General features: G+C 56.5%; 1 protein-coding gene across 8 annotated transcripts in view; it reads right to left on the reverse strand.

Annotated features, from left to right (window-relative positions):
• MTMR14 (myotubularin related protein 14) overlaps nucleotides 1–16,924 on the reverse strand; it is a 41,503-nt gene that overhangs the window by 8,757 nt on the left and 15,822 nt on the right. For 5 of the 8 annotated variants that reach the window (XM_070051186.1, XM_051831953.2, XM_051831952.2 and 2 more), the window contains 12 exons: nucleotides 15,942–16,064; nucleotides 14,624–14,697; nucleotides 10,491–10,561; nucleotides 9,904–9,978; nucleotides 5,973–6,039; nucleotides 4,837–4,922; nucleotides 4,523–4,599; nucleotides 4,292–4,328; nucleotides 2,610–2,680; nucleotides 1,983–2,041; nucleotides 1,674–1,812; nucleotides 866–1,045 (listed from right to left, as the gene is read on the reverse strand). In XM_070051186.1, the coding sequence (XP_069907287.1) occupies nucleotides 866–1,045; nucleotides 1,674–1,812; nucleotides 1,983–2,041; nucleotides 2,610–2,680; nucleotides 4,292–4,328; nucleotides 4,523–4,599; nucleotides 4,837–4,922; nucleotides 5,973–6,039; nucleotides 9,904–9,978; nucleotides 10,491–10,561; nucleotides 14,624–14,697; nucleotides 15,942–16,064 (1,059 nt within the window). Of the gene's footprint in view, nucleotides 1–865; nucleotides 1,046–1,673; nucleotides 1,813–1,982; nucleotides 2,042–2,609; nucleotides 2,681–4,291; nucleotides 4,329–4,522; nucleotides 4,600–4,836; nucleotides 4,923–5,972; nucleotides 6,040–9,903; nucleotides 9,979–10,490; nucleotides 10,562–13,994; nucleotides 14,546–14,623; nucleotides 14,698–15,941; nucleotides 16,065–16,924 lie in introns of those variants that run through there. The other 3 variants (XM_070051184.1, XM_051831955.2, XM_051831954.2) reach the window with 3 other exon arrangements.

The following is a 16,924-nucleotide window of genomic DNA, read 5'->3' on the forward strand; positions in this document are numbered from 1 at the left end:
TCCAGCTGCTCCACTTCCGATCTAGCTCTCTGCTGTGGCCTGGGAAAGCAGTAGAAGATGGCCCAAGTCCATCTCCTACCCGCGTGGGAGACCCAGAAGAGACTCCTGGCTTTGGATTGGTGCAACTCCAGCCATTGTAGCCATTTGGGGAATGAACCAGTGGACGGAAGACCTCTTTTTCTCTCTGCCTCTCTGTAACTCTGCCTTTCAAATAAATCAATCTTTTTTTTTTTAAAAGCAATTCATAGGACTCCTTCCTTGAAGACATGAAAGAGACCAAGCAGTACCATACCATCACTCAGAAATGCTTTTCCCCAGGGCCAGGCTATCCTGGAATCATGTTTCACCTTACCTGGGCAACACAGCATGCAGCACACTCCAGCCACACGTGGGTCCATCCATCCTACCTGAGACACTCCTCTTCCAGTGTGGCGTCCTCCTCTGCTTGACCCAACACACACATCCGGCCTCACTCCGTATCTCCTGTTCTTACTGCCCCTGCCATGTGGACACAGAGGAGCCAGAAGGGTCCCCAAGTACCTGATCCACATTCTCAGTGAGTGTGAGCTCCACAGGGCACTGGGATCTCCCAAAGGTGACGGGTGGAGGTCACCCTTCACACCACAACCACTTCCCAGTGGCCCTGCCAGGGCGACAAAGGGTCTCTCAGCCCACTCTACAGACAAGTCCTTGTTCTGTGCCCAAACACCAGGCCATTCTCTAAACAGTGGCACCCGCATGCTTGTCCGTCACTGCCTCCTGAGAACACGGCCCTCCAGGCCCAGGGCAAGGAGCCCCACCTGGGATCCTACCTGACACGCTACCTCACGTGCCTTGTTGAGGGGAGGGCTTTGGAGCTCCTCACCTGGGTTTGGGGACCTCCAGGGGACTGCTACCCATTCTGAAAAAGCTGTCAGAATGGTTGGAGGATGAGGAGCTGGAAGACTTGGCCTCCACCAGCCCCTGGTGGGAGGGCAGGCGGTCGTCGGTGGGCTGCGTTCGGTTCCAGAGCACGCTCTGTGGGGAGGATGAGTGACTCTTCCTCCTGCAGTGCAAAGAGCAGGGCTGTGGGCCGAGGAAGACGCCACTCGGGAGTGGGTATGACCCTCTCTCCCTCAGGTTCACAGCCGTGGGCAGCAAGGTCTCTATGAAGGGACCGGGACCTTCCTAAAGGTACGGATATACCACACCGGCCTGCTGGCCTGAGCACGTGACGGAAATCGGCACTTAGCCCACTCCCACCCCCACCGCGGCCACTGCTCTAAGGAAGAAGCCATCAGGGACTCAGGCTTCCCTGGAACAAGGCTGGGCCAGGCTGCAGCTCCCAGGCGCCGCTGAGCCGCCCGCTCACTTGTGTGTTCTTTTGCTAAACTGCTGTCTAGGGAGCTCCTTCAGCCCGAGCCTCTGCTCCCTGCCCTAGTGCTCAGCTCCACAAGCTGCTCACACCTCCTTCCACCGGGAACCCCAGCCCTTGATGCTCCTGGGCCACCTCAGGCAGTGTCCCTCACCGACCAGATGGCCGGCCTCCAAAGCCCAGTGCAGACAGCAGGGGTGGAGCTGTGCTTTCCGGCCCTCTGCCAGGGGTTCCCTTTATTCTTGCAGCTCTAGCCCGGCTCCCTGGGGCAGGTGGCCCTGGGCACAGCGGTAAGCCTGGTCCCAGGCTGGCCCCTCACCAAGCTGCCTGAGTGGGTGCTCCTGCTGGGACCAGCTCCACAGCCTCATAGGTAAAGCTCCCAGCAGCTCCCGGCGAGCTCTCCATGACCAGGGAGAAGTCACTGCCAAGGCTGGTGGTGCTGCCGCGGTCTCTGCGTCCTGGAAGAAGCCAGCGCCGTCAGTTAGCCCATGACCTCCTCCACTGCTGAACCCCACCCATCTTCTATACCACACAGCTGGAAAAAGCAGCGTCCAGAACAAACAGCTCCTGTCTGCTGCACCCCCGCGTGGCACACAGAGGAAGGGAGGCTGCTGGGCCCGGGACTTACTGAGCATGCAGATGTCTTCCACGGTGAAGCCTGCCTCCCGGGTCGGCAAACTCTTCCTCCTGTCAACGGGACCCAGGGATGGCCAGGATCTCTCCTGTCCCCACCCTTCACCCCTGCTCACTTTGGAGAGCGGTTCCGAGACACAAGCCACCCATGGAGACAGGCCCTGCCTAAAGACACCGTCTTGCAGACTTACCCTGCCTCAGCTTTGTCAGCTCAGCTCTTAGAGTTCAAGTCCAGCCCAGCATGCTAGGAACTTTGACCCGGAAGACACAACTTTCACAGGGCTCCTGCATTTCATAGGCTGGGAGCAGTTGTGCCCTGCTGTGTGGGCCGCATGCTGAGTGGACTGGCTATCGACAGTGGTCCAGGGAGGGCAAAGGTCAGCTCAGGGGCTGGCTGCTCCCTTCTCTGAGTCGGCACATGGCACTCACTCATCCCCAAAGCTGTTCTGCTAGCTTAACTCCAGGGAGACCCCAACAGGCCTCCCCTATAAAACAGGCTGTCATGAGGGGTCTGGCCTCAGAGGGCAGGCAAGGCAGGAACTGGGCAGCAAGACCTGGCCGGCTCCGGAGCGGTCCTCAGAGGGCCTTGGCCCCAGAGTTGGAGCAGTAGGCCTCCGCTTACCTCTGGGTCTTCAGAGCAGAGAACTCCTCAGAGGTGATATGCTTCAAAAAATTGAAGCAGAAGAAGAAAATCTGAGGAAGAGACCAAGAAACAGGTCCCAGTAAGCAGACTTTCTCCAGGGTTGAAAAGCAGGAAGCAGAACTCCCCAGGGCAGGCAGCTGGCCAGTGGTCAACCCCTGCTGGACAGCAGCCCTGCTTTTGGGGACCAGCGACACATTCTGCTCTATGAAGTGCAGGGGGCTGAGGCAGGGTCTGGCAGGTGCACTGGGCCACGCCCCCCTCCTGGGAACACACAAGGGCAGCCAGCGACCTTCCCAACCCACTGCAGGCAGGACACACGTTCTTGAGCTCTTTTAAGGACCTCAGAGAGAAAGGCTAGCAAGGAAGGACAGCTGGGAGGGAGATCAGTGGAAGCAGCAGGAGCCCAATAGAAGGGAAAGCGATTCTGGGGGCGACCACAGCAGAGGTTCAGGAGAATGTGGTGGGGGAGGTTAATGTCTGGTCCACAGCACACCCTGACAGAAGCTGTGCGAGAGGCAAGAGGCCCCTGGTCTCTGGCTGCACCCTCACTCCCAAGAGCCACCCCCTTCTCCCTGCAGCCCTGTGTTCTGCTCTGGCAGTCTTCCCAGAGCTCCCCAGAATGTGGTCCAGGTAGCTCTCGTTAAAGAAAGGCCCACAGGGTGTCCCCCAGCCCCCTAAGACTTCCTCAAAAGTGGAGGGGCTGCCCAGATCAGGCTGGCACGGACTGGTGTTACCTAAAATCACACACGGGTGTCTCCACCACAGCTGGCTCAGGCTTTGATATGTTAATGTGCTCTGCCAACCTCAAAGGCGGGGGAGGGCACAGGGTGGTGCTTAACGGGCACAGCTCTTTTGGTTTCTCTTAAAAGCATCTGTCTGAACTATGTGGTGAGGATGAGAGAGGAATCAACTCTGCAGCTGAGACCCTCTTCTTGCTTATGGGGGGAGCTCGGGGGTTTGAACTCAGCCCCACCCTCTACCCTGAGACCCTGAAGGCAGAATCAGGGCTGCTGGATGGGGGAGGAGGGAGAAGCATAAAGGGCAGAATGTCCTGGAAATGTCCCCAAATGCGAGACTACAAAGAGGCTTTAGCAGAGATTTCAAGGCACTGGCAAGAGTTCGTGGAAGCCTCTGAGAGCAGGCTCAGGAGCCCTGGCAGACGCGATAAGTGCTCAGAAGAGGGGATTGGGAAGAGGGACAAAAGGAGGTGGGTGGAGATAAGACACCAGGCAGGGGAGAAAGATGCTTTGGGAAGATGGTGGGGGTGGGGTGTGCAAGAGAAAGCAGAACCCCGAGGAACCTCGATACTAGGCCTCTGGATGGCTAAGGCAGGACGCAGTCGAGACTCAAGGTCGAAAGAACAAGGCCTAGAGAAGGCAGGGAGACTGGAAGGGGCCTGGAGGCAGCGGGCAGCCAGGAAAGCCACGGGCTGAAAGGGCTGGGGCGGGGCAACGAGGCGAGAAGCGCCTCTGGGCAAGCTGGCTCCAGAGCTAAGTGCAGAAAACAAAGTGGCCCAGAAGAAGAAGAAGGTGGAGAGAAATGACAAGTGAAGGTCACGGAACTGTCGGCGCGGCCGTGTGCGCAAGCACGGCAGGATGTACGAGAAAACGCCCCCAGACTACTGTCACCTGGCCCTCTCGCCAGCCGTGTGCAGCACTCACCTCCTCCCCCTTGCTGAGCCGATCCACCAACATGTGCCTGCAAAGAGGAGGGCAAGGTCAAAGACGGCAGCACCAGCACGAGGCGGCCAAGGGGAAGCCGGTCAGCAGCCACGGTACTTCCCGGGGTGGGACTGTCCTGACCTCTGACACCTGGAGCCACATCCCTCACACAGAAACACAGTTCCCAAGGCACCAGCAAACCCCAACCCCTGACACTCCTCCAGGTCTCACCCAAAGAGGAACCAGTCGTAGGCCACAGTTAGGTAGAGGATCTCAGCGGGCTTCAGGGATGTGTGGATGAGCCCATCCTGCAAGAGACCAGAGATGGCAAAGCTGCCTCCTCGGACCAGGTCCTCCCCTCCTCCCCACCCCTCCCCACAGTGCAGGCTGATGAGCACCCCTGAGAACGGGGTGACACCTCTGCTGTGAGCCCCTGCCTCCCTCTCCCCCAGTCTTAGGTTCCAGAGACAAAGCTAACACACTCACAGGGCAGAGCTCGGCCACACCCTGAGTGCTACCTGCCCAGGGCCCCCATTCATACTCACAGCCCACAGGGAGAGGCGCAGGAGGGAGATGAAGAGTGGGGTGCGGTCCCAGCCGGAGATGCAGTGGACCAGCAGCCCGCTGTCGTCTGCTTGCAAGCACGGAGGGAGGCCCACAAGAGAACCAGACAAGGCCGGTGAGGGGCAAGGCACCCCCCCTAGCCTGCCCTTGCCCGGGCGCTCCCCACGGCTCGCCTCAGCCTAGTCCCAGAAGGGCTGTGCAGCAGGCAGATGTCTTTCTTGTCTGAGGCCTTTCTTCCTTTCCCTGGGCCAGAAGTCCAGCCCACCCCCCAGGCCACAGACAAGGGGCTGACAACACAGCCCTGTCCAGTGTTTCTCAGGGGGACACTGCAAGTACTCCAGGGTTACAGGAACTGTGGAGCCTTTAAGTATCCCCGGCCAACATGCCCCACGTGCCAGCATCCCCTGCACTAGTGATTCCTACAACACCCAACAGATATTTCCGAAGCCCTCTGGAGGTAGTACTATCCCAGCTCCAGGGGCAGGCATGGGACTTTGAAAATTAAAACCTAGCCACTGTGACCAGTTCAAGGATGCACACAACCCTGAATGGGCCCACATGACCTCTGACTTTCCTTGGAGCCCCAGGGTGCAGCTGGAATGGCTACCACTATTTCCTTCGAGGATACTCATTAGACACCTGGCTCTGCTCTTGGCCTTGGTTGTGGGAGCCAATATGGTGCCACTGTTCTGGCAAGTGCAACCCCACAGAAGTCCTGACTGCTACTGAAGGGCTGGAGTCAGCCCTTCCTAGAGAATGAGAACTCTCCAGGGTTCTTGCAGGAGGGGAGCACCCTGTGGGCTTGTGCAACCTCTACCCTAAGCCGGGACTGATTTTCCACTTTAGGAATGAGGGCTCACCCCGAGCTGCACGTAGTGCTGGCAGCACGCTCAAAGGCCAGCTGGGCCAGTGCAGAAACACCTGTGTGTGGCTGATGGGAGCCTCTTCACTCTGTCTTCATGGGGTTTAGCGGGCACAATGCCCAGCCCAAAAACTCAAGGGAATTTCCTATCTCTCTCCCACAGAGTAAAACATTAGTGTGTGACCCCCCCCCCGCCCCCAGTCGGGGGTCGTGAAGTGACACTACAGCCCGAGAGCGCGGGAGCTGCACACTCACCATCCCTGCTGACTATGGACAGCAGCAGCCTCAGGTAGTTTTGCGTCTGTTGCACCAGGTCCCAGCTCTGTTGGGGAGGACAGAGTGGCCAAGGAATAGGCATTAACTCAGAGCTGACGTCAAGGAGATTTAAAAATAAATCGCTCCACAGCAACAAGTACAGACTGGGTCACAGGCCAGATCCCGAACCCTCAGAACCAGACGCTCTGTCCCCAGCTCCCAGAGCTCCTTCCCCGAGCCATCAGGTGCCGTTCTCAGTGGTTCTGTCCAGATGGGAAAGGCACAGGCTGCCACGGCCCCACCTTCCAGCAGTAGCTGTTGGGCACCCTCTGGGCCTGGCTCCAGGGTGGCCGTCTTCAGACTTGGCAAAGGGGAGCCGAGAGCCCTGAGCCTGTGGCCAAACGGAAACAGCCATTCCTTCACCCACCATGACATACAACCAAGCAAAGCGGCAACCTTCTCTGTACTGCTACTCACCGCACACGGCCTTTTGACGAAGAATAAATGGAGCCTGTGTTTGCAGACAAAATCTTTCCCAACAGCAGGCCCACGAGGTGGGATCAGAGCGTCTAGCCCAGACCAAGCCGAAGGCCCGGCCCAGATGCTGAGAAACAGCCAGCTCTGAACCTGAAATCCACAGAGGGGCCTGGCCCAGTTTTCTCACCCGCTTCCCTGGCTGGGGACAGCCCCGGCCTCTCCAGACACAGCTGCCTGCCACTGTTCTGGGGCTGGGCACTTCCCAGGGGGGAGGGGAACACGGCACCTGTAACTGCAGTGGTTTTCCCAGGAACAGAGAACAGGCTCATTTACCCGACCCTCCCCCAGCCCCGAGAGCTCTGACCCACTTTCCACAGCTCCAGAGACACGACGGCAGCACAGCGCTGATGAAGTCATTAGCGGCAGCAGCACCAGGGTCTCTCAGCTCATCTGGCTCAACGTGACCCACCCACTAAGGCCAACACACTTCCTCTGAGCTGCGATTCTCACCGGTGAGGAAAAGCAGGAGGGGGAGGCCGGAGCCACACAGCACAACGCCCAGAGAGAACTGGCGGGCACGGAAGACGGCGGCAGCCTGGGAGGCAGGGACCAACCACGCCTGATATGCCACTGAGGCCAACAACCACAGTGGCCTCTGATGCCCACAGGTTCCCTGTGCTAGGGTGAGCACACGGTGTGGAGGGATGAGCTGGCGAGGCCCAAGGTCACACGGCTGGGCTGTGGGCTAGGTCCAGTCCTGCAGGACTCAAGGCCTACCTCCCTAAAATACGCTACCCCACATGAGTCGGCAACAAGTTCAGACTAAGAACCAGTGAGGGGACTGTGATTGTGGGAGGCACCGGGGAGGAGTGCTGCGTGAGCCCTGACTCGCATCCTGAGCGCTCCATGGAACGAACCAGAGAAGAGGGAGCACGTGTCTCTTTAAGTCTCTGTGCCAAGAATACTTTTTCTCCTGACTCCTTCAAAGAGGCAGCCCAACCACCTCCCCTGTGGGGTCATCTTCTGCAGCCACCAGGTGATGCTAGGAGCCCTGTGACAGTCGAGGCCATTCTGCCATCTCTGCGTCTCGAAGACGTAGTGCTGGGGGACCAGGAGGCACCTATAGAACGTTCGTCAGTTGTCTGTCCACGGTCAAGGGCCAGCTTGAACACAGTGCCCCACAGTGACTCAGGGAGCAGACCTCTACAGAACTCAACCCAGGACTCAAAGGCAGCGAGGCACACAGGGAGGCTGCATGCCTGCCAGCCACGTCTCAGCACACCACACTGCCCCTGAGGGCCTGGGCTGCAGACACAACAGCAAAGAGGTGTCCAGCCCTTCTAGGGTCGTAGGCCCTACACTGGGGGAAGTGAGGCCATCAGTTTAAGGCCTGAGGGCCTCGGGAGAACTGCTCACTGAGTTGCAGCCCGGCCCCAGCATACAGCATCCCTTCCTGAGGGGCCGTGGTCCTTGGCAAGCCACTGTGTGGCACCCCTAGTCACACCTTATTCAGCAGTAATTCATCTGTCATAGCCTGTACCTGCATGAGGAAAAAAATGGGCCAGATGGGACAGAGTGAGGCGCAGGAGACAGCCGACCTGAGGTGTCTGCCTAAACTCCATGTAGGAGGAGGCCTGGGAGGGGCTCTCAGCCTAGCAGTTTCGATGCCTGCAGGCCACCTCAGAGTGCCTGGGATCCATTCTTGGCTCTGGCTCCTACTCGCTTCCTACTAAGGTGAACCCTGGGAGGCAGCACGGACAGCTCACATAATCGGGTTCCTGCCACCCACGCAGCATACCTGCATTAAGCGCCCCACTCCTAGCTGTGGCTCTGGCTGTTGAAGGCATGCAGGGCGTGAGCCAGTAGCACACTTAACAAACTGTGTTACAGAAGGAATCCTGCGGTTCCTCAGGCCATTCGGTCTATGTAGGCACAGCCTGGGACGGAGGGAGACTAGGGGCTGCTGTCTGGGTGGCAACAACACACACCGGCTGGCTGTCCTCCCTGCTGTCCTGCTCCTGCAGAAGCACCGTGAATGTGAGGGGGCCAGGACCGCGCCGACCTCGCACACTCAGACATCAGCAGGTGCCCCGACTCGAGGGGCTGAGCAAGCAAAGACACTGCAAAGCCAAACAGCCGCTGCTTCTACAGAGCTCCTGGTCCTCAGGACGCACAGTGCCAAGGCGCTTCCAAGGATGGAGACCCCAGACGCAGGGACGGACCCAAGAGGGGAGCAGGATGCTTTCTGGTGTTCACTGGCTTGTTCAGCTCTAGGCCCCAAGCTGTCTCTGAGCGAGAGATGCACAAACTGTGGGTGCCTTCCTGCTGGAGCTCAGAGCAGCAAACCTCTCAATCAGTGTCCACAGCTCAGTGGAAAATTCCACGAAAGATGTGCCTGGGTGGGTTAATGGGAAAGATGCAGGCATCCAACCTTCCAGGGATGGGCAGGAGGAGGTGGATCAGGCAAATCTTCCTGGTACAGACACGGAGCCAAATCCTGAAGGGCAACGAGTCAGCCAGACAAGCAAGCTGGGAGCAGGCAGCAGACAGAGGGAAAGGCGGCAGCAATTTCAAGGCTGCTGGTCCCACCTTTTTACCTTTTTTTTTTTTTTTTAAAGTACACACACACACACACACACACATACACACACTTAAATCTACATGAAAGGCAAACAAGAAAAAAGGAGAGGTGGGAGTCGGGGAAGGTATCTTCTATCTGCTGATTCACTCTCCAAATGCCCAAACAGGCAGGGCTAGGCCAAAGCCAGGAGCCAGGAGCCAGGAGCCCGGAACTCCGTCTGGCTGTCCCATGTGGGTGGCAGGGGCCCAAGCCTTTTAGTCATCACCTGCTGCCTCCTAGAATCCATCAGCAGAGGAAGCTGGACCAGAAGCAGAACAGCCAGGACACAAACAGGCACTCCAGTACGGAATGCAGGCTTCCCAGGCAGCAGCCGACCTCCCAGGCAGCAGCCAAATCTGCCGCGCCACAATGTTCACCCCTACTTGTCCCATCTTAAGCAGACGGCAGGTGAGACTGCTGGCAGCCCTGGGCCTGTGTGGGCTAGAGGGTGAGGCGGACTGTCCAGAAGGACCAGGGCCAGAGGAGGACAATGGAAGCCACTTCAGAGTTACCATCACCAAACGAGGTCAGGTGGCTCTGCACTTCTCCCCAAACACATATTTAAGAGGAAAAATGAAAAATGCCACTCAAGCCCAGATCTAGAAAAGCAGACTCTATGAGGTCCTCTGGACACAGAACCCCTGGTGGATGCAAATCTTTGAAAGAGTCCTGTTCAGAAAGCTCCGATTTTCTGGGCCAAGAGCAGTCAGGAGCTGGAGGGCACAGGTCAGAAGCTCTTTCCCTCCTGGGCTGAGCGAGCTCAGAGAGCCTAAGGGGTTCAAGGGCAGAGCTCGGACATAAGGGTCGTGTGAAGCAGGTGCCACCTCCCCTCACCTGATACTGGCTCCAGTCAATGTTCAGAGAGTGAGTCAGGAAGTCGGGGATGCTCAGTGGGGCATCGACGTAGTCCTGGGGAAACAAAGACGTCTGTGAGACTGGGCTGGGGATACCTTCAGGCTGTGGTGACTGGCAGGCTGCAGGCAGGAGGCTTCTCCACAGGGCTCTGCTTCCCTGGAGCGGATGCCTGTGTGACTCCAACAGTGACAGCTGGGAGACCCGAGTGACCAGGTGCCTGCAGCTCCATGTCGGCTGCAGCAATGGGCAACGTCAATCTGCACCCGACCTTGGGCAGGCTTCCCATCCCCTGTACCTGCTCCCCACTTTCTCACAGGCAGTGGAGGGCAGAGGATGGAGTGACTGTCCTATCCTGTACCTGAAAGGGAGTGATGAGAAGGGGAGAGGGGAGCGGAAAGCACAGAGGAGGACAACGGGACACGAACGCAGCATGGAGATGAGGGAGAGACGTGATTCACCGCGGGAGGAAGAGAAAGGAAAGGGGAGTCATTTCCCCCAAACATGGCAAGCCGCTCTCCCAAGTCTCCTTTCACCAAGAACCCCCTGACCACTGTCACTGCTCCTACCTGCTTCCAGTTAAATATCAGCCCTTCTGCCATGTAATCCCGGTCCTTGTACTCCTTGAAAAATTCACAGCCTGGAAAAGAAGGAGGGAGTCAGGAGACCTTCAGCTCCAGCCCACGTCCCCTGAGGCAGCCTGGCCAGGCAGCTTTGCCTGCTGAAGGACCAGGGCCTCCAGAGCTCACACACTCCCCACACGTCTACCCCGGTGGCTCCCAGGAGGTTAAGGCTGACAGTGATGAGAGCTCAGAGGTGCTCAACAAACGAGCAGGTCCAGGGTGCACCCCGGTTCACAGCCTCCCGTGCTCCTCCCACAACTCTCTGCGCTCCCTGGTCACCGGTCACTTTTCCTCACCGTAGGTCCCTTTGCCCTCCACATCTGCACAGTGCCAGCTGCAGCAAACAGAAGCCTGTTTCCCAACATGAGGCGACTGCACTCACTTAGACGCTTCTGGGAGGGCTCCGTGTTCTGCCCCTGCATAGCACCCGAAACAGGTGCTCCAAGGACCCCCCTCCTTGTCCCAAACAAAGGACAGGCTCTTCTGTACCACTGGCTAGAAAAAGTCCACAGGGGTACGAACTCAGGGACCACATCGAGAACAGGGCTGTGGCAACCTTTTCACCTTCAGATCTCTGCTTTCCAGTCATTTCTGACTGTGACAGCTATTTGACTTCTCTAATGGTTGGTTTTCTTATTTCCAAAATGGCTGTTCAAGGATGAAGCGACGTGTAGAGGACCCTGGCACAGGCCTGGAGCGAGTGCACTGGAGGCGCACTGGCCCTCTGCTGACACTGTCCCCAGGTGAGGGAGGGAGGCCGGCCCTTAGGCCACAGCTCACCTTCGCCCAGTCTGAACTCAGCACAGTGACGACAGGGCCCACCCCTAGCCTCTCAAGTCACAGGGCGGAGGAAGGCACTCAGAGAGCAGCTGCTTGTAGTTATTACGTTCCGTTCATCAACTAGCCAGCACCTACCCAGGCCTCGGGGGACACCGCCACACTTGAAGACTGGTAAGGAACTGAAACCACCACATGCTTGCCCCAGTTCTGGGGAACTGGCCACAGGGCTTACAGGGCAAGTTCCTGGGAATATGGGAAAGCTCCCTGTTGAGGGGGCCTGCAGACCCTCCCATGTGTTCCAGGCCCAGCTGGCCTTCCACACGCACTTCTAGGCTGCATCCCCGTGCCCTGCTGTGGCCTGTGAGGCCAAGAAACAGTCACAGCACAACACTTGAGCCTGTCCCAGGGGCTCTCCCGGGGAGAGAGGAGAGAAGCAGCATCAGCCACGGGCTGGAGCTGAGGAGCCGGGTTCAGGAGAGACACCAATTATCCCTCAGGGCTCCTGTGAAGTGCTCTTCATTCCTAAATCCAGCAGCTGAAGTCAATACCACAGGCTGCAGGCCGAGCTCGGCCCAGCCTCTGATGGAACTAAAATAGACTCGTACCCAGGGCAGCGCCTGAAACGCGTCCTGAACAGGCTTCTTGACGGCGGGCAGGGGCTAAAGGGGCTGCGAGCAGCACCCACTCAAGGACAGACCGATTACGACTCGTGCCGTGGCATTCTGCCTGTCAAGATGGGTGCCCTGGAACACCAGGGCGGGTCTACACACAGGCTGCGCAGACATGGCCAGACCCACTTGCACTGTGCACCTGCCTGCACCGCAGTCCCTGCAGGGCTCAACTGAAAAGCCTTACATGGCATCAAAGAGCACCTCACAGCTCAGCACAGGGAAGTGGTAATTCTGTTTCTCTTTCTTATAAAATAATACAGGCATTTTTAGAAATAAAAAAATCTATCAAGTAAAAAGTGCTTCTCCTGTCACCGCTTCCCTGGCTTTTTCGACTTTTTTTGGTTCCTCTGACCCTCTGCCCCCATACCCATACAACCATCTGAAGTCAGATCTTAAAATTCTGGCATGTTCCCTCTACCCCTGTCTGTAAGCACTTCCCTTTTCCACCGTTGAGGGGACCGCTTGATTCTGCATCTTGCCAGCAGTCTAAGCTATCTTCCAAGACTGCACAGTACTTAATTCTGATGGATACACCACCACTTACTTAACCATTATTCTGACGAAGAAAAACCTTCCCTGATTTGTAATTACAGACAGAAAGCTGTACCTGTACCCTGGATCAGCTGGATTACAGCCTAACAACTGATGAGAAAACACCTGGGTGAGCGGTGCACACACAGACTCTCCTAACAAGACGCCTGTGCTACAGTTCCGAAGCAGGGGTACTTACACTTCTAGCATCGGCAGAGCTGAAATTTAAGCCAAGGAGGCACTACTCAGACAGCAACACCTTTTGTTTGGCAGGGAGTTCAGCCTGGGGAGGCCCACAGCACTCCCTCAGAGCTACCCAGGGGCTGAACTACACACCCCTTGGGCAGGACGCGCTGCTGCCAGGCCACTGCATCAGCACAACCTGGATCAGCTGAAGGAGCTTCTAGGCCAGCGGTGCGTCCCTGAGTCCATCCACCATTAGGCCTGTGGTGGACTGAGCACCTGCTGCGGCTGAGTCTGGCACTTCACTCTGAAATAAGCACCTATCTGCTCTTATGAAAGAAGACACTGATGTCCAGAGGGCCTGAGGCACAGTGCTAGTGACTCATGTCCAGTCTACACAGCACCAATCACCAAGCAGGACAGAGACTCGAGTGGAGGCCCCTGGGAGCATGCCAGGTTCTCAGGGGCTGGAGTATGGAGCTCATGAGCTTATCTCCACCGAGGACCTCCCCCAGAGGGCTCTAGGAAAACCTGTAATTGACACGTGGCTGTCACCAGCCTGCTCTGGCTACTGGCTCTGCGGCTCTGAGACTGAGAAGAAGAGGTCCAACCCAAGAGAGCCGGCAGACACTGGGGTGCAATGCAGAAGCTCCTGGAGGAGGGGGGAGATGCCCTCTGTCAGCTGACCAAGTCTCACGCTGATGTCGGCCCTTGGTGGCCTTCCTGGATGAACAGACAAGTTGTGCCAGAATGCTCAACTGTCTTAAATGAGGTCCACACGCTATCTCAACAAGTTCATGAAAGGCCAGTGCTGTGGCATAGTGGCTTTGGCTGCCACTTGACTCCAGCGTACCACTTGGAAGCAGTGGTTCAAGTCCTGTTCTACTTGTGATCCAAATTGCTGCCAATGTGCCCAGGAAGGCAGCAGATGGCCCAAGTGCCTGGGAAGCTGCCACCAGGAGGGTGGAGGGAGACTCAGATGGAGTTCCTGGCTCCCGGCTTTGGCCTGGTCCAGCCCTAGCTGTTGTGGTCATTTGGGGAGTGAACCAGTGGATGGAAGATCTCTCTTTGTCTCTGCCTTTCAAATAAATAAAATCAGAATTTAAAATAAAAGTTCATGGAAAACAGTATTATAATTTTATTTTGGTGCAAAAACTTTGAAATTCTCCCACAGTTTTTTCATGTGCATGTTCTACAAGTTTTTTGGAAGATCCCACTTATGCATGGATCTCACACTTGTTTTGCACCAAAATAAGCTTAACTTGTCATTTCATTTTCCACAAACCTTTTGAAGTCCCTTCACAGAGCTTCAGCATCCAGTTCAGAGCACGCATCCTTGGCCACAGGGTGCAGGCACGTCTGTGTACCAGAGACAAACGCAGCTTTGTGGGTACCTAAGTGGGCTTGGCAACACGGTGAGGCCCCATACAATGCTGTGTTCTTCCACCACCAGAACAAGAACAGCCTTGTCTGGAGCAATTTCCACAAGAACTCAAGCTCTATAAGATACATACACAATGGCTCACGTCCCCATGGACCACAGCGGCAGAGTAGCTGCTGACATGGAGCACCGATAATGTCGCTTTATATTTCTATAGGACTTCCTGTGCCACAGCATCTGATACGCATGGTCTAGCCTGCGCAAGAAAACCCGCAGTTAACCCTGCCCAAGTTCCAGCTGCCATGCGAGAATCAGGAGGCGTGGGAAGACGAAGCAGACTCGTCACCGAGGGCAGTGCCAGGACTCAGCCCTGGATCCTGAATGGAAAGCCCATTCTAGGGCACTGTCCAACCTAAGCCATGACTGCCGATGACCACAGGTCACAACTACCCACGCTGGCTGACACGAGCTCCTCCCAGAAGCTCCCAGGGCACCAAGGGAGTCTGTCACTAGATGCAGAAAAAGCTCCCTACCTGGATAGGGGACGGAGAGGAGGGTGAAGTCAGCATAGCGTTGGGCTTTGTCCACCTTCTCAGAAGAGGTCACACTGCAGAACAGGGAAAGCGTGTTACAAGCTCACCACACACACACACACACACACACGCGCGCGCGCGCACATGCCCCACAGGATCTTCATAACTTAAACAACCTTCAGCTAAAAACTCTTCTTTGCAGTTAAGAGTGAGTCCCTTCAGCAGCGCTTGCTTTGAACAGGTGAGAAATCTTAACTTCTCGATTCCCTACTCCGAACATCTCCTCCTGACAGTACAAGCCTCAACCAACCCGAAGTTGCAGAAGCAGCTTCCAACTAAGCCCCACATCACACCAAGTGCAGCCATTCTGACCCAGGAGGGCGGAGAGAGACAAGAGTCAATTACCAGGGACCAAAAAGGGACTCTTTCAGGAAACTCCCCACGCTACCGCTTTCCCCAGAGTCACAGAGGCCACCTGTGAACAAACGGCCTCTGAAAGGAAACACTGGGAACTACTGCGCCAGGTGCGGGGAGAGGAGGACACAGGAACACCCAGACATCTCAGGGCATCAGCTCTGACTTAGGCTTCATCATACTTGATTTTCAATATGCTTTTGAGAGACAGGGCTCCCACTGCTGGTCACAATCCAAACGCCTGCCAACAGCTGGGGCTGGGGCACAGTGAAGCTGGGAACTCAATCCATGTTTCCCATTTGGGAATCAGAAACCCATGTACTTTAGCCATCACCTGCTACCTTCCAGGTGCGCATTAGCAGGAAGCTGGAATTGGAACTGAAGTCAGGACTTGACTCTGGGCACTCTGATACGGTATGTGGGTGTCCCAAGCGGTATCTCAATTACTACGTGAAGCATTCACCCCTGTCTGATTTCCTAAGAAAATCTTTTAGTGTGTTAAAATCCTGGAAAAAACTACAATCTAATCCCACTAACCCAGGTTGCATTCTTAGTCACGTTTTGCATAAAATGAGTGCCTGCTCCACGTATATTATTTTTATTAAAGTATCCCATGAAGTGAAGATTGAATATACACTGACTCTCTCCACTGAAAGACTCCGATTCACTGGAGAGGGAGCTGGGGGATGAGAGGGCGCAGAGCGCTGGGCAGGCACTAACGCACCACTGTCGCCAGGTGACTTCCCATCTCTGCACCTCAGCTTCTTGCATGTGAAAGGGGGCACTGTGTGAAGACACAGCCAGAGGACGCACACAGCCCAGGCACAGGGCCAGCAGCCGCAACTGGTGCACTCTCCCCAGGCCTGCAAGTCTGCACTCCCGCGTGACGGTGCCCTGTACTTACTTCATGCCAAACTTCACCTTCTTGTTCTCCACCATCAGGTCACAGATGTATTTGACTGACAGGTACCGAAGCAGCCTGATGTCATAGCCCCTGACCTTATCAAAAAGATGTGTGTCGCCACTCCTGAAATCAAGAGTCAGAGGGAAAGGTTACGCGGAGCCTGGGAATGCCACTGGCAAGCATCTGCAGCAGGGTCCAGGGTGGGTGGTGGTGAACAGGCGACTGCTCCCAAGGCAAATGCAGCCAAGGTGACTTTCTGGAAGATAACTTCGCTCTCTGGGACACATTTCAAAGAGAAGCAATTGGCAGCAAAAACGGGGAAGGGCTCTGACACTGAGTCCAGATAATCTGAGTTCTAAAAGGCGCGGTCTGGTAGTTGACGGCGCCTGTGAGCTCCATCAGGGATCTCCCTCCAGCCTCTCCCTTACCCCTATTTGTGATCATTTTTAGCCACAGGACTCGCTGGTAATGTGAGAGAAATTCTTGGAAGACTTTGCAGAGCCGTTTTGTCTGTGACTGTGAAACCTGAGCACACGCGTTCCCTCGCGGGCCTCCCAGGCTGAGGCTACCTTTCCATCAGCCACGCAGGCGCAGGCGCAGGCGCAGGCAGAGCCAAGTCAGCAGCCAAGGTTTCTCAGAAATGCCCGCTGTCCTGCTGCCCAGCCATCTCCTCGCCAGCAACAGTGCACGCTGCAGGGGACGTGGCCGAGGCGGAGGCCACCCGGCCTAGAGAAGAGCCCCACTTTCTCGAGCACAGGCCAGGTCTCTGCTTGCAGAGCTAACAGAAAACCCCAGCCGCAGCAACCCTGTCAGCACCAAGCCAGGATCTGGGAGCTGACCTCACTGTGGGGCTCAAGCCACTCCAGAAACACACGGCACAGCCAAAGGCTTTGCATGGGGCACAAACCACGCGAAGGGGCTTTTCTGAAGTATCCGGTAGTATTTGCTAAAGCATTAGGGGAGGGGCAGGAAGAGGTACGTCA

Source organism: Oryctolagus cuniculus, chromosome 10, assembly GCF_964237555.1.
Source record: "Oryctolagus cuniculus chromosome 10, mOryCun1.1, whole genome shotgun sequence".
Classification (NCBI taxonomy): domain Eukaryota; kingdom Metazoa; phylum Chordata; class Mammalia; order Lagomorpha; family Leporidae; genus Oryctolagus; species Oryctolagus cuniculus.